Source organism: Podarcis cretensis (genome assembly GCF_951804945.1).
Source record: "Podarcis cretensis genome assembly, chromosome: 13".
NCBI lineage: Eukaryota > Metazoa > Chordata > Lepidosauria > Squamata > Lacertidae > Podarcis > Podarcis cretensis.
This window is the reverse complement of record NC_137182.1, coordinates 53,732,240-53,746,966: the sequence shown is the minus strand read 5'-3', so window position 1 is coordinate 53,746,966 and position 14,727 is coordinate 53,732,240. Positions and strand designations below refer to the sequence as shown.

Here is a 14,727-nt window from a genome sequence, read left to right as displayed (position 1 = left end):
GAGGTCAATAGGTGTGTAGAGGAAAGATTTAAATATTTAAAGATTTAAAGATATAAAGATTTAAGTGCGAAGACAAAGAACTGTAACGGAAACTGATGTTATTTTTATGTTATGTTTGGATATCCCTTTTGAAATTGTTTTGTTTTCTCTTTTGGTTATCTATGTGAAATTCAATAAAAATAAATAATAATAATAAAAAAGAACACAGCTCAGGATCCTCAGTCCAGACTCGAGCTCAGACAAACACAGATCCACCATAGCTGTCAAGCGTCCCTTATTTGGTGGGAAAGTCCCTTATCCCAGCGCCGTGTCCCACTGCTGTCCCTTACTGATGATGTCCCTTAAATTTCCCGGGTTTCAAAGAAAGCAGCTCCTCTCCCTCCCTCGCTCCCTCCCTGCTGGCAAGGGAGGAGGGAGGCTCCAACTGTGTTGCTTGGCTGCGTTGCTCACCCAATAAGGAGTCTGAGAATGACTGGGGGGGTGGAGCTTGCATGCCTTGTGCCAATCAAATCGGCCGCCTTGCCTGGGGACTCGCCTTTGCTCAGCGCTTCCCAGTCGAGAGATGACGGTGGTTTTCCTTGCTGCATCCCCTTTGCCGGGTTACTGCGCTGTGGGAACCACCGCTTGAGGCTTCGTTTGGTTGCTGGCTGGGCTTTTTGCCTTTGGCTCAGAGGTTGAACATACCTGTGCCCGGAAAATCCCTTATTTTGGCTGCTGATCCCTTATTTTTGAGGCTGCTGGTCCCTTATTTTCAAATCTGTAAGTTGACAGCTATGAGATCCACTGAATAGATAACAGGAACCATCACTTGGCAACCTTTTGGGTGCTGATGAGGACATTTAAATGGCCATCTAAGGCCGTTCTCTTGCTAAGATGCTCATCTGACTAGTTCAGCAGCAGCAGAACCCTCTGTTAGAGTCGAACCTTCACTGGGTACAAGACCCCAAGAATTGGGGACTCAGGGCATCATCCAGACTGACCCCCCACCCTCCCAAACACACAACAATACAATTGCACAGAGAACATGTTTTATTAACACGTGCACACACAAAATTAATTACAACTCCCCACCAGCATCAGCCCCCACATCTCTGGTACACGAACTGGGTTATCATGGCAAAAAGGACGAGCGCAAGCGAAGATACGACGATAATCAGCGCCATTATCATTCCGGGATCCTTCATCAACACTGCAAGGAGGAAAAGCAAAACTCCAGTGAAGATTATTTTGTCTTTTTTTTAAAGGCCCTGATCACATTATTTTTTTCAAATACAATATAGCAGGGTGCTAGCTAAGGGGGAACGGTTTGGGCCCAGATAATCTGAAAGACCGTATCTACCTTTACAAATCTGCCGAGGTGCTAAGGATCACCTTATCTGGGTCCCATCAGCATCATGCTTAGGGTAGGGTTACCAGAAATCCCCGTTTCCCGGGCACAGTCCCCGGATTTGTGAATAAGTCCCCGGACAAATTCCATCCCCGGAATGTCCCCGGATTTCATCTAATGTCCCCGGGAAATGCAGCAGCAGCAGTCTCAGCAGCCGAGAGCAGTTGGGTCTTGCTGGCTTCAGGAGTTGCTCGGAAGTCCCCATATGATGGTTCTGCAGGGGCTCTCAGATGCAGCTTCCGGGCTGCCTCCACCTTCCCTGACCCCAGCAACTAATAATAATAATAATAATTTATTATTTGTACCCCGCCCATCTGGCTGGGTTTCCCCAGCCCCTCTGGGCGGCTTCCATAAAAACCAAAAATACACTAAAATATCACAGATTAAAAACTTCCCTGAACAGGGCTGCCTTAAGATGTCTTCTGAATGTCAGGTAGTTATTTATCGCTTTGACATCTGACGGGAGGGCGTTCCACAGGGCAGGCGCCACGACCGAGAAGGCCCTCTGCCTGGTTCCCTGTAGCTTTGCTTCTCGCAATGAGGGAACCGCCAGAAGGCCCTCGGAGCTGGACCTCAGCGTCCTAGCAGAACGATGGGGGTGGAGACGCTCCTTCAGGTATACTGGGCCTTTGAGGGTATTTAGGGCTTTCAAGGTCAACACCAGCACTTTGAATTGTGCTCGGAAACGTACTGGGAGCCAATGTAGGTCTTTCAAGACCGGTGTTATGTGGTCTCGGCGGCCGCCCCCAGTCACCAGTCTAGCTGCCGCATTCTGGATTAGTTGTAGTTTCCGGGTCACCTTCAAAGGTAGTCCCACGTAGAGCGCATCGCAGTAGTCCAAGCGGGAGATAACTAGAGCATGCACCACTCTGGCGAGACAGTCCACGGGCAGGTAAGGTCTCATCCTGCATACTAGGTGGAGCTAATAAACAGCTGCCTTGGATACAGAATTGACCTGTGCCTCCATGGACAGCTGTGAGTCCAAAATGACTCCCAGGCTGCACACCTGGTCCTTCAGGGGCACAGTTACCCCATTCAGGACCAGGGAATCCTCCACACCTGCCCGCCTCCTGTCCCCCAAAAACAGTACTTCTGTCTTGTCAGGATTCAACCTCAATCCATTAGCCGCCACCCGCCACAACTAAGCTGTGAAGGGAGGCTTCATGCTGACTATCAGAGCTTGCGTGCAAGAAGAAGGGGGCAGGAATCTCTCAGTTAGCCAACGGGAAGCCTCCCTTCCCAGCTGAGGGATCCCCGCCCTCTCCTGCTTGCACGCAAGTAGGAATGGGATTGGGGCTGCTCCGATGGGAAGGGAGGCATCGCGCTACCCGAGCCTCGCTGCCGCCGCTGCTGCTCTTGGCCCTCTTTCTCCACCTTCCATGCCTGAATCACCGCGCACCGCTTCCCCACCACCACCGAAGAACCAACAACTCAGGGGCTGTCCAGGCTCATGGAGAAAGGAGACAGAAGCCTTGGAGGAAGGGGAAACGTGGTGGTTGAGGTCAAGGCAGCCGTCGCCCCTCTGCCACCGCCATCACTGCAGAATCAACGTCCCAAACGTGTAGTAATGAATTAAGGTGTCCCCACATTCATTGAAAAAAATCTGGTAACCTTCGCTTAGGGGTAAAACAAGAGCCTTCTCGGTGGCTGCTCCCAAATTGTGGAATTCCCTCCCAAAGAGAGCTTAGATTGGCTCCCTCCTTGTCCTTCCCCCAAAGATCTTCCTGTTCGGACAGGCCTTTGGAAACTAAGGAACAGATTGTGCTGATGGCTGGACCTATTTTGGAGCTGTGCGACAGAGCAACAGACCCTCCAAGTCTCCCTATTTTCCAGGGACATCCCTGATTTAGAGAAGCCACCCCAGTTTCTGATTTAATCCCCAAATGTCCGGCTTTTTCTTAGGGTGTCCCTATTTTCATTGGAGAAACATTGGGGGGTACGGAGTTATCTGACCCCCCGTGCTATCTGAAGGCAATCCTGTATAGGGAAAGGTTTTTGGGTTTTTTTAATGTTTAATGTTTTATTATATACGTTGGAAGCTGCCCAGAATGGCTGGGGCAACCCAGTCAGATGTGTGAGGTATAAATAGTAAAAATCATCATTATGAAACGGGACGGCGCTATTTTCATCGGAGAAATGTTGGAGGGTATGGAGCACGGGTCAGCAAACTTTTTCAGCAGGGGGCCGGTCCACTGTCCCTCAGACCTTGTGGGGGGCCGGACTATATTTTGAAAAAAAATATTGAACGAATTCCCGGATTTAGAAGGCAATTGGGCCGGATCCGGCCCCCAGGCCTTAGTTTGCCTATTCATGGTACTGAGACTACCAAAGTTCTCTTGGAGGTTTTAAAGCAGATATTGGATGGCCATCTGCCAGGGATTCTTTAACTAATATTCCTGCATTGCAGGGCGTTCGATTGGATGATCTTGGGGGTCCCTCTTCTATATAGTTCTACACCATGCCGACAAAGCTCCCCCTTTCAGGTTGTTTGGGCAGCTGTGGGATCCTGGCAACAGGGACCCTGCTGCAGAAATAGTTAACGGTCTTTGGCCACCTGAGTCCACTGTACTGTTGGGAGTAACCAAGCAAGAGAGGGGCAGATTCTCAACGGAGACCAAAAAGCCAAAGGAATCAAGCGAGGGTTGCCCTGCTGGCTGTCTCACGTGCTGACTTGTGTTTCACAATCACCACTTTCTTCTCCGCGTCTGGAGCTGTGCCCTGGGTTGAAGCAAGGGTGGTGTCCTCGTTGGACTCCGTTTGAATTAAAGACGAGTTCTCTGTAAGTGAAGAAGACAAAGACGAGTTCTGTAACTTCCCAGATTTCTGTGATGCATTCTTTGATGTTCTGCATGTGAGGATATGTGGTCAGGCTTCATTCAGTAATGCAATACCAAACAGTACAGAGAGTCTGCAAGAGCATTTCCATTAGGACAGACATAAACAGGCAAAACTACAATACGATTCAAAGTGTTGGTGCTGACCTTTAAGGCCCTAAATGGCCTCAGTCCTGTATACCTGAAGGAGCGTCTCCACCCCCATCGTTCTGCCCGGACACTGAGGTCCAGCATTGAGGGCCCTCTGGCGGTTCCCTCCCTGCGAGAAGCCAAGTTACAGGGAACCAGGCAGAGGGCCTTCTCGGTGGTGGCGCCCGTCCTGTGGAACACCCTCCCAGTAGATGTCAAGGAAATAAACAACTACCTGACTTTTAGAAGACACCTGAAGGGAAATTTTTTAGAAGACACCTGTTCAGCGAAATTTTTAATGTTTAATGCTATACAGTGGTACTTCTGGTTAAGAACTTAATTTGTTCTGGAGGTCCGTTCTTAATCTGAAACTGTTCTTAACCTGAAGCACTACTTTAGCTAATGGGGCCTCCTGCTGCCGCCGGTGAGCAATTTCTGTTCTCATCCTGAAGCAAAGTTCTTAACCCAAGGTACTATTTCTAGGTTAACAGAGTCTGTAACCTGAAGCGTCGGTAACCTGAAGCGTCTGTAACCCGAGGTACCACTGTATTGTGTTTTTAACATTCGGTTGGGAGCTGCACAGAGTGGTTGGGGAAAGCCAGGCAGATGGGCGGGGTATAAATTATTATTATTATTATCTTAGCTCTTCATCCTTTGCCCAACCACATTCTGCTACCCCATTGTCCCGCCATCTCATCCAAAAACACTGCTTGGGGAAAAATTTTACTCAACCCATTTTTTTACTGTACATGTTTGAACCCTCCTTGTACCTTATCTGTTTTCCACCTTAACATTCAGCTGTTACGTTCCTCTTTAACCATTTGCCAGTTCTGTGGTCGGGTTGCATTACTGCATATGAGCCACTGGTCTCAACGATAATTTAACAGAAATGAGAATTCAAAAAAAGACGACATATGACTCTCTCCATTGAACACATTATAAGCATCAAGCTAAGGCTCCAGTGGTGGCCAAACTCTGCCCTCTTGATGTTTTTTTGGGACTACAATTCCCATCATCCCTGACCACTGGTCCTGATAGCTAAGGATGATGGGAGTTGTTGTCCAAAAACAGCTGGAGGGCCAAGTTTGGCCACCACTGAGCTAAGCCAAAAGACATGCCCCACGCTTTATGTCAGCCTTCCCCCTCAAGATAATTTTGAACTACAACTCCCATCATCCCAGACAATTGGCTAAGCTGACCAAGGATGATGGGAGTTGTAGTCCAAAACATCTGGAGGGCATCAAAGGGAGGCTGACCTAGATATACCCATGATGCTTTTCCTTTCAGAGACACCTGCCTTGCTGCCAATAGACATTTCTTTTCTGTCGCCCAACAGCTGTTCTCAGTTTTGCCAGCATCTCAGAGCCTTTTGCTTCACTGATATTCCTTGAGCCTCCTAAGGGCATTTGCCTGTGAAAGAGAGAACACCAGTCTGGAAAAAAAAAAACAATTTACATGAAAGGGCGAGGGTGCATTGTACCAAAGCTACATACTTAAAAGGTCCGTTCAGATAATTCTGTGCCACTGCTTCCCACAGGCAGCACATCAGTTAACCTATGGAACTCACTGCCACAGGCTCAGAAATACAGGTGTTGCTCAGGTTGGCCGTTCCCTTCCCACCAAGCCCAACCACACCTGCACCAGGTAAGTCACCAAAACTGCTCATCCCTCTCACCCCAAATCATGTACACCTGTCCTGCTCTCCAGTTCTCATGGCTTGGAGGGGCGAACAAGGAAGTGCGGTAGGCTGCTTGCCTACTGAGATAATAAGTATTCCCATAAAGGTAAAGGGTAAAGGGACCCCTGACCATTAGGTCCAGTTGTGGCCGACTCTGGGGTTGCGGCGCTCATCTCGCTTTACTGGCTGAGGGAGCCGGCGTACAGCTTCCGGGTCATGTGGCCAGCAGGACTAAGCCGCTTCTGGCGAACCAGAGCAGCGCACGGAAACACCGTTTACCTTCCCGCCGGAGTGGTACCTATTTATCTACTTGCACTTTGACGTGCTTTCGAACTGCTAGGTTGGCAGGAGCAGGGACTGAGCAACGGGAGCTCATCCCGTCGCGGGGATTCGAACCGCCGACCTTCTGATCGGCAAGTCATAGGCTCTGTGGTTTAACCCACAGCGCCACCTGCGTCCCAGTATTCCCATAGCTTGCCTTAAATGGTGCGTTGTCCTTAAAAAAGCCTAAGGTATACTACTCGGCTGCAATGCAAATTTGGTTCGGGATCTGCATTATCTGCCTTCTGGTCCCTTGTTCCTGGCCGTGGCTACAACATTATTCAAGCCAAGATAGAGGACATCTGTGGCTCTGCAAATCTTCTTGGACTCCAGCTGTCACCAGCCCTGAATTAAGCGACGGCACTCTGCAGATGCCCAGAGACACTATGGCCACATTCACACCATAAAACACTAAGATGGCACCTTAAACAGTCGTGGCTTCCCCCAAAGAGTTCTGGGTACTGTAGTTTGTTATGGACTGGTTAGGAACCTCCCATTGCTTTCCTTAAGAAAGAGGTTGCTGGTGGTACTCACTACGAAGTTGTTATAGTAAGAGCCACATTTCAAACCAGTGCTCTTTTTGCAGGACAAAAGATGCTAGTACCCCCGAGTACCCCCGGAAAAAAGTACAGGGAATCCCCCATATTCCCTCACAATTAATCAAATTCCTCAGGAAGAGGGATTGCTTGTTAAACCACTCCAAAAACTGTACATCTCTGAGGAGAATAAGGATCTCCTAAAAAAAACCCACAACCTCAGCTCACGGAATTATTTTGGGGAAGCCATAGCTGTTTTTAGAAAACATCTGAAGGCAGCCCTGTTTAGGGAAGTTTTGAATGCTTGATGCTTTATTATATTTTTATTTTTTTTAAGCCGCCCTGAGTGGCTGGGGAAATTATTTATTATTTGATATATTAGCACTTTAAATGTATATAGGGTAATGCCGATAATAAGCCTTTGTATTTGTGATTTCCTTGTCTTCCAGAATGTAAGCTGCACCTACCAATATAGGTTTTCCCAGCTCAAGTTAACCTGAGAGTCAATCATTGTAGGGAACCATCCAGGCCCTGTTCTCATGCCCAGTACCCTCTCTCCCCAAATACCTTACACGATTTTTTTGCAAACCTTGGACAATGACACTCAATGAGGACTGCAGATGGCAGGCTGGGCTCAGCTGTGGTGGGAGCAGGCCTTTCCGCGTTGTAAAACAAAATATTTCTGTAGATCACAGTGCCTGGAGTCAGCTGTTGGGAGAATAAACAGAGAATCGCACTGCAGCATTGAACACTTGATTGGGAGCTGCCCAGATTGGCTGGGGAAACTCAGCCAAATGGGCAGGGTATAAATAATATATATTTATTATTATTATTATTATTATTATTATTATTATTATGAACATGTGCACACACATAAGCCCAGATGTCAGGGTGATGGACACAGCTCCAAGCCTTAATCCACATCTGCAACTTATTTTATTTTATTGCATTCACAGCCCACCATTTTCTTGGAGGAGCTATGTGTGGCACACATGCTTCACTCCCTCCTCATTCAATCGCACAATAACCCTGAGAGGTAGGTTCGGCTGAGAGGCACCCGGTGAGCTTCACAGCCAAGTCGAGAGATTTGAACTCTGGTCTCCCAGGTCCCTGCAACCACTGCACCACGCTGCCTCTCGTTGGCAAGCGATGGAGAGTTCCCAGACGCACCAGACTTGAGAAGTCTTCAGCCAGCCCAAAAGCAGGAAAGTCTTATAAACAAAAACCTGCCCTTATTCCCTTATGGGGGACAGAAGAGCCCTTATAAAGTCTTTTGTAGGTTCTCCATCGGTCGGAGAAAATAACAGGACAACCAGAGACTATTGAGAAGCAAAGCAGCTCATAAGCCTGATCTTTATTGAACTGTTGCAACAGGGTGCTCCCCTCACACGCAGGAAAGGAGGAGGACCCCGAACCCAGGTGTGCCCGCCCTTATATAGACATTTTAAATTGCCCGCCCTGGAGCTCAAGACCACCCCTCCATACATCACAGAAGGGGTGCAACCCAAGACCACCCCCCACAAACATCATACCTACATCACAGAAAAGACGGTCTACAACGGAAATCCGAGTGCCTTGTTTTTTACCCTGTCTGCCAGGTTATCTGATAATGCCTTACCTGGTACTCTGGCCATTCCTTTGAGATGGTGATTACCCAATTCCTGAGACAATGGGAAGGTTCCCTCGCCCCCTCCCTCCTTGCAGAGAAAACATTTGGTCAGTTTGGGAGTCAAAATGGTTTCAGGGCGGTCTTCCTGTGCTGCTCCAGATATTGTTCAGTTTCTGTTAATTGATTCTCATGAAAACTTACAGATTCTGGCTTCACACAATTAACTCAAGGCAGTGTCAATTTACTCTTGGCAGAAAGCCAAGGTCTGCTTGACCTAGAAACTACTTACTCCGATTGGTTAACGACCAGCACTCAACTCTGTTATCTAGGAATGCTAGCACAGTTTGGGGTGTGGTGTGTTAGGAGTAGGAGTGCTGTGTATGGTTAAGAGAGAGAGAGAGAGAGAGAAAGGATTTATTTTACTTTGTTTTGTATGCAGAAACTCTGCTGGTTTCTTTTCCTTTTAATAAATCCTGTAAATAGTTATTCTGAGTCTAGCTGACTAGTCATTTCCACCTCAACTAGCTTCTTTGCTGTGCAGGAAAACTCTGCTACGTTTGGGCTAAAGCCATTAGAGCTATGCCTGACACTTCAAAGTTCCAAGAGATATGTGGGCTACACATCTATGTTCAACATCACCCAGAAGGAAGAATAGAGAAGACAGAGGAACCCCAACATCTCACCTGGACCTGGGATCCGCACGCTTGGAGGGCGACCGCAAAAACCACAGTTTCTCCTTCGAGGCTGGTATAAGGACAGTCTCCCAGGGTCAGGTCACTGGGTTTCACCAGCTCTTTGGCTCCTGGGCTTTTATCCACCGACACAATAACTTGGGACTGGTCACATTTTACCTTCACCCAGTAAGGCCCAGTTTGCTGAACCCACCAGGACTGGGTCGAAGGAAACCACTGTCCTGTATGAACTCTAAGTGGGGCTGGCATCGCCCCCACAGTTAAGCAAACGAACAGCCAGCCATAGCCCCCCATTCTTCACAACCTACAAGGCCTTCTTCAGCCCAGAAAGGGAAAAATACCCCTAGCAGCAGCTTTTTATAGCTTCACCTGCATCAGGTGATTAACAGGTTTTTCCCCCTCCTCCCCCTCATCACACACCTGTCTTGGACCAAAAGGTGATTGCTATGGGGAGTATTTTCCTCCCATTGTATGAGATGGTTAGAGCTCCTCCAGTTTGCAAGGCTCATTTGACAACAAAAAAAGAAACCGAGCCTTTATTGTCGTTTTCCCAGTCCTGTGGAACTCTCTGCCACTAGAGAGTCAGCAGGCATCTTCTGTTCTCGACTTTTAAATGCCTGCCTTAAAACTTTGCTATACCGGCAGGTTATGCAGGCAATTATCTTTCCGCAACAGTTATCTGGTTTCAATTTTCTACATGGTTTTTATTGTGTGGTTTTATGTTACAGTTGTTGCAAACTGCTTTTTTAAAATAACAAATTAGTACTAATTCATTTAAATAAATGATAAAATAAAATAAAATAAGGCTACTACTCTTTTTTTCCGGTGGGTGAAGATGGAGATAGGATGGATTTGTTGAAGATTGTAAAAAGTTCGCTGCACCCCAACTTTGGGGTATGTTTCAGCCTGTTGATTTCGGGGTGCTAAGCACACATAACTTTGGGGACAGAGTGCAACTTGCTTCTAGGTAAGCATGCAGGCAGGGATTGCAAGGTAAGGCTGCAAGCCTAACCGTGTCTACTCAGAAGTAAGTCCTATTGGGGCTTACTCACAGGTAAGTGGAGTTATGACTGCAGCCTTGAAAAGAGTAAAATATTAACACACATGCCCCCCCCCCATAGACTGGCAGCAGTTTCTTACTCTTAGGCATGTTGTGTAGCTTTGAAATATGCCACTGAGGTATCAATGATTTTTCTTGTGAACTGCTTAGCGGCTTTACTGCAATCACGCGGTCTATAAATGCTGTTTAAAAAAATACCTAATTTTATCTAAAGAGTTTTTAAAATCCTATTCTTCGGCCAAAAAGAAGGCATATTGCAACTTGCTAAAATGAAAAAAAGAAAAGAGAGAAGAGCTTACAATCTGAAAAAGACGCGACACAAAAGGAAAACAGGTTGGAAGGAGGAAATGAGTGCACCAAGTCTAACAATGTGATGGGCGGGGTATAAATAAATGAATAATAATAATGCTGATGCTCAAGAGTCATATCACTATGCTATTAAAATGTTAATACTACAACTAATCCAGAATGCGGCAGCCAGACTGGTGACTGGGAGCGGCAGCCGAGACCATATAACACCGGTCTTGAAAGACCTCCATTGGCTCCCAGTACGTTTCTGAGCACAATTCAAAGTGTTGGTGCTGACCTTGAAAGCCCTAAATGGCCTCAAAGGCCCAGTATACCTGAAGGAGCGTCTCCACCCCCATCGTTCTGCCCGGACACTGAGGTCCAGCGCCGAGGGCCTTCTGGCGGTTCCCTCATTGCGAGAAGCCAAGCTACAGGGAACCAGGCAGAGGGCCTTCTCGGTGGTGGCGCCTGCCCTGTGGAACGCCCTCCCACCAGATGTCAAAGAGAAAAATAACTACCAAACTTTTAGAAGACATCTGAAGGCAGCCCTGTTTAGGGAAGCTTTTAACGTGTGATATTTTACTGTATTTTTGGTTTCTATGGAAGCCGCCCAGAGTGGCTGGGGAAACCCAGCCAGATGGGTGGGGTATAAATAATAAATTATTATTATTATTACCTAATACTAATAATAGTTTTACAATGTAAAAAGACGCGAGGAAAGAAGTGCACTGTACTGATGCCAATAATGTAATTTTTATTGCACCTATTGCATTTGTATTGCTGCAACATTACATTATTATTATTATCATTAATAATCAATTATGGTTAACACGTTGAAATATTGCATTTGTACCAATGTCATATCCTATTATTAAATACCAATAAGCAAAATATTTGTTGACGCATTGGAATTTTAACAAGGTATTAATTAATGTGTCAGATAGAATTAATAATGAATAAATAAATAAATTGTGCATTTGATGTTTTAATGCAGGTTGCAACCCGCTTTGAGGTCCCTCCCCCCGCCTTAAAAATATAAAGCGGTTGTTGTTGTTTAGTTGTTTAGTCGTGTCCTCCTCTTCATGACCCCCTGGACCAGAGCACGCCAGGCACTCCTGTCTTCCACTGCCCCCCGCAGCTTGGTCAGACTCATGCTGGTAACCTCGAAAACACTATCCAACCATCTCGTCCTCTGTCGTCCCCTTCTCCTTGTGCCCTCCTTCTTTCCCAACATCAGGGTCTTTTCCAGGGAGTCTTCTCTTCTCATGAGGAGGCCAAAGTCTTGGAGCCTCAGCTTCAGGATCTGTCCTTCCAGTGAGCACTCAGGGCTGATTTCCTTCAGAATGGAGAGGTTTGTTCTTCTTGCAGTCCATGGGACTCTCAAGAGTCTCCTCCAGCACCAGAATTCAAAAGCACCAATTCTTCGGCGATCAGCCTTCTTTATGGTCCAGCTCTCACTTCCGTACATCACTACTGGGAAAACCATAGCTTTCACTATATGGACCTTTGTTGGCAAGGTGATGTCTCTGCTTTTTAAGATGCTGTCTAAGTTTGTCATTGCTTTTCTCCCAAGAAGCAGGCGTCTTTTAATTTCGTGACTGCTGTCACCATCTGCAGTGATCATGGAGCCCAAGAAAGTAAAATCTCTCACTGCCTCCATTTCTTCCCCTTCTGTTTGCCAGGAGGTGATGGGCCCAGTGGCCATGATCATCGTTTTTTTGATGTTGAGCTTCAGACCATATTTTGCACTCTCCTCTTTCACCCTCAATAAAAGGTTCTTTAATTATGGGAATGTAATGAACAATAACAATAAACTATCATGATTATCGCTCGCTTCTCCCAGAGAGTTTCTGCCCTGCTGCCGTAAAGCGCTCCTGCCGGAAAAGAAAAAAAGACGGAAAAGGCGGCACGTAGCCGCTGCGCCACCCTGCCGTAAAGCGCGGCGGCGCGGCGGCGGCGGCGCAGCGCTCCTCCCTCCCTCCTGCCGTAAAGCGTTCGGGGCGTCGGAGCGCCCTCCTGCCGCCAAGCGGGCCGGCGGAGGCATGCCCCTGTGCCGTAAAGCGCGGCCGTCCGTCGCGCGCGGCTGTGCGCCCTGGTGCCTCCGCCGTGGGTGGCGGGGAGGCGGCGGAGGGGGCGGCGGGGGGCGGGATGCTGGGCCCGGGCGGCGGGGAGCGGGCGGAGGGGCCCTCTTCGGCGGCGGCGGCGCTGCCGCTGCTGCACCCTCGCACGGGGCGGCTGGTGACGGTGTCTCGGGGCGGCCGCAGCGCCGCCCGCTCCCAGCCCGGCCAGGAGTTCAACCACGGGCTGGTCCTCAGCAGGGAGCCCCTCGCCCCGGGCGCCGTCTTCACCGTCCGCATCGACAGGAAGGTGAGGGGGGGCGGAACTGGGGCGCCCCCAGCAGAGAGGGGGGGAGGGGGGGTGGGGGTGTAAGAAGAGGGGGGGACGTGGAGGGTGAGGGAGGGGGGTAACGGGGGGGTAAGGTGAAAGGTTGAAGATCAGGGGATGTGGAGGGTGGGGTGACTGGGGGGTAAGAAGAGGGAAGAGTGGGGTAAGGGGAGGGTAACTGGGGGGGTAAGATGGAAGGTTGAAGATATGTGATGTGGAGGTGGGGGGATGTGTGAAGAGTGGGGTATGTGGAGGGTAAGTGAGGGGGGGATAACTGGGGGTAAGATGGAAGGTTGAAGATCAGGGGATGTGGAGGGTGGGGTGACTGGGGGTAAGAAGAGGGAAGAGTGGGTAAGGGGAGGGTAACTGGGGGTAAGATGGAAGGTTGAAGATCAGGGGATGTGGAGGGTGGGGGGATGTGTGAAGAGTGGGGTATGTGGAGGGTGAGTGAGGGGGGGATAACTGGGGTAAGATGAAAGGTTGAAGATCAGGGGATGTGGAGGGTGGGGTGACTGGGGGGTAAGAAGTGTGAAGAGTGGGGTAAGGGGAGGGTAACTGGGGGGTAAGATGGAAGGTTGAAGATCAGGGGATGTGGAGGGTGGGGTGACTGGGGGGAAAGAAGTGTGAAGAGTGGGGTAAGGGGAGGGTAACTGGGGGGGTAAGATGGAAGGTTGAAGATCAGGCGATGTGGAGGTGGGGTTATGTGTGAAGAGTGGGGTATGTGGAGGGTAAGTGAGGGGGGGATAACGGGTAAGATGAAAGGTTGAAGATCAGGGGATGTGGAGGCTGGGGGATGTAAGATGAGTGAAGAGTGGGGTACGTGGAGACTGTGGGGAGCAACGGGGGTAAGGTGAAGGGTGAAGATTAGGGCATGTAGGGGGTGGGGTGACTGGGGGGTAAGTGAGGGGGGATAACTGGGGCAACGGGTAAGATGAAAGGTTGAAGATCAGGGTAGGCTGAGGGTGGGGGGTGTAAGAAGGGGGGGACGTGGAGGGTGAGTGAGGGGGGTAACTGGGGGGGGTAAGATGAAAGGTTGAAGATCAGGGGATGTGGAGGGTAGGGGGTGGGGTGGCTGGGGGGTAAGAAGTGTGAAGAGTGGGGTAAGTGTGGGGGGAACCTGGGTGCCCCCAGCATAGAGGGTGGGGTGCGCCTGTTGGGTTACAGCGAGGGGAATATCAGGGTAGGCGGAGGGTGTAAGAAGAGGGCGGGGGACGTGGAGGGTAAGTGAGGGGGGTAACTGTGGGGTAAGATGAAAGGTTGAATATCTGGGTATGTGGAGGGTGGGGGGATGTGTGAAGAGGTGTACGTGGAGGCTGTGGGGGTAACTGGGGTAAGGTGAAGGTTGAAGATCAGGGGATGCAGAGGGTAGGGGTGGGGTAACGGGGGGTAAGGAGAGTGGGGTAAGGGGAGGGTAAGTGGGGGATAACTGGGTTAACTGTGGGGGTCAGATGAAAGGTTGGAGATCAGGGGATGTGGAGGGTGGGGGATGTCAGAAGAGTGGGGTACATGGAGGGTAAGGGGATAACTGGGGGAAGATGAAGGGTAAAGATCAGGAGATGGGGGTGACTGGAGTAACTGGGGGGTAAGGAGTGAAGAGTGGGGTATATGGAGGCCGGGTGAGGGGTAAGTGGGGAGATAGCTGGGGTAAGGTGAAGGTTGAAGATCAGGGTATGTGGAGGGTGGTGGGATGGGAGAATAGCTGAGCTAAGAAGCTTGGACTGGGAGGTGGGTGGGAGCTCAGCTGGGTTTGTATGTAGGAAATCTCTCATTTACCCCCCCCCCAATGTGGCAGGTGCCAGAGGGAGGGA

The 14,727-nt window shown here is 49.3% G+C and overlaps 2 protein-coding genes across 2 annotated transcripts in view; one reads left to right on the top strand and one right to left on the bottom strand.

Annotated features, from left to right (window-relative positions):
• Positions 1 to 1,031: 1,031 nt before the first annotated feature.
• Positions 1,032 to 9,941, bottom strand: LOC307202286 (zona pellucida sperm-binding protein 3-like). The gene is made up of 5 exons (XM_079952154.1): positions 9,178 to 9,941; positions 7,475 to 7,593; positions 5,648 to 5,760; positions 4,051 to 4,164; positions 1,032 to 1,189 (listed from the first exon to the last, which is right to left on the bottom strand). The coding sequence occupies exons 1-5, from the start codon at positions 9,478 to 9,480 to the stop codon at positions 1,077 to 1,079; spliced, it is 762 nt and encodes a 253-aa protein (XP_079808280.1). The 5' UTR covers positions 9,481 to 9,941; the 3' UTR covers positions 1,032 to 1,076.
• A 2,741-nt stretch (positions 9,942 to 12,682) lies between these two features.
• The window catches only part of NEURL4 (neuralized E3 ubiquitin protein ligase 4), a gene marked incomplete at its 5' end in the record, with an annotated part of 68,504 nt that continues 66,459 nt past the window's right edge, over positions 12,683 to 14,727 (top strand). The window contains one exon of the mRNA XM_079951720.1: positions 12,683 to 12,901. Coding sequence (XP_079807846.1) covers positions 12,683 to 12,901 — 219 coding nt within the window. The remainder of the gene's footprint in view (positions 12,902 to 14,727) is intronic.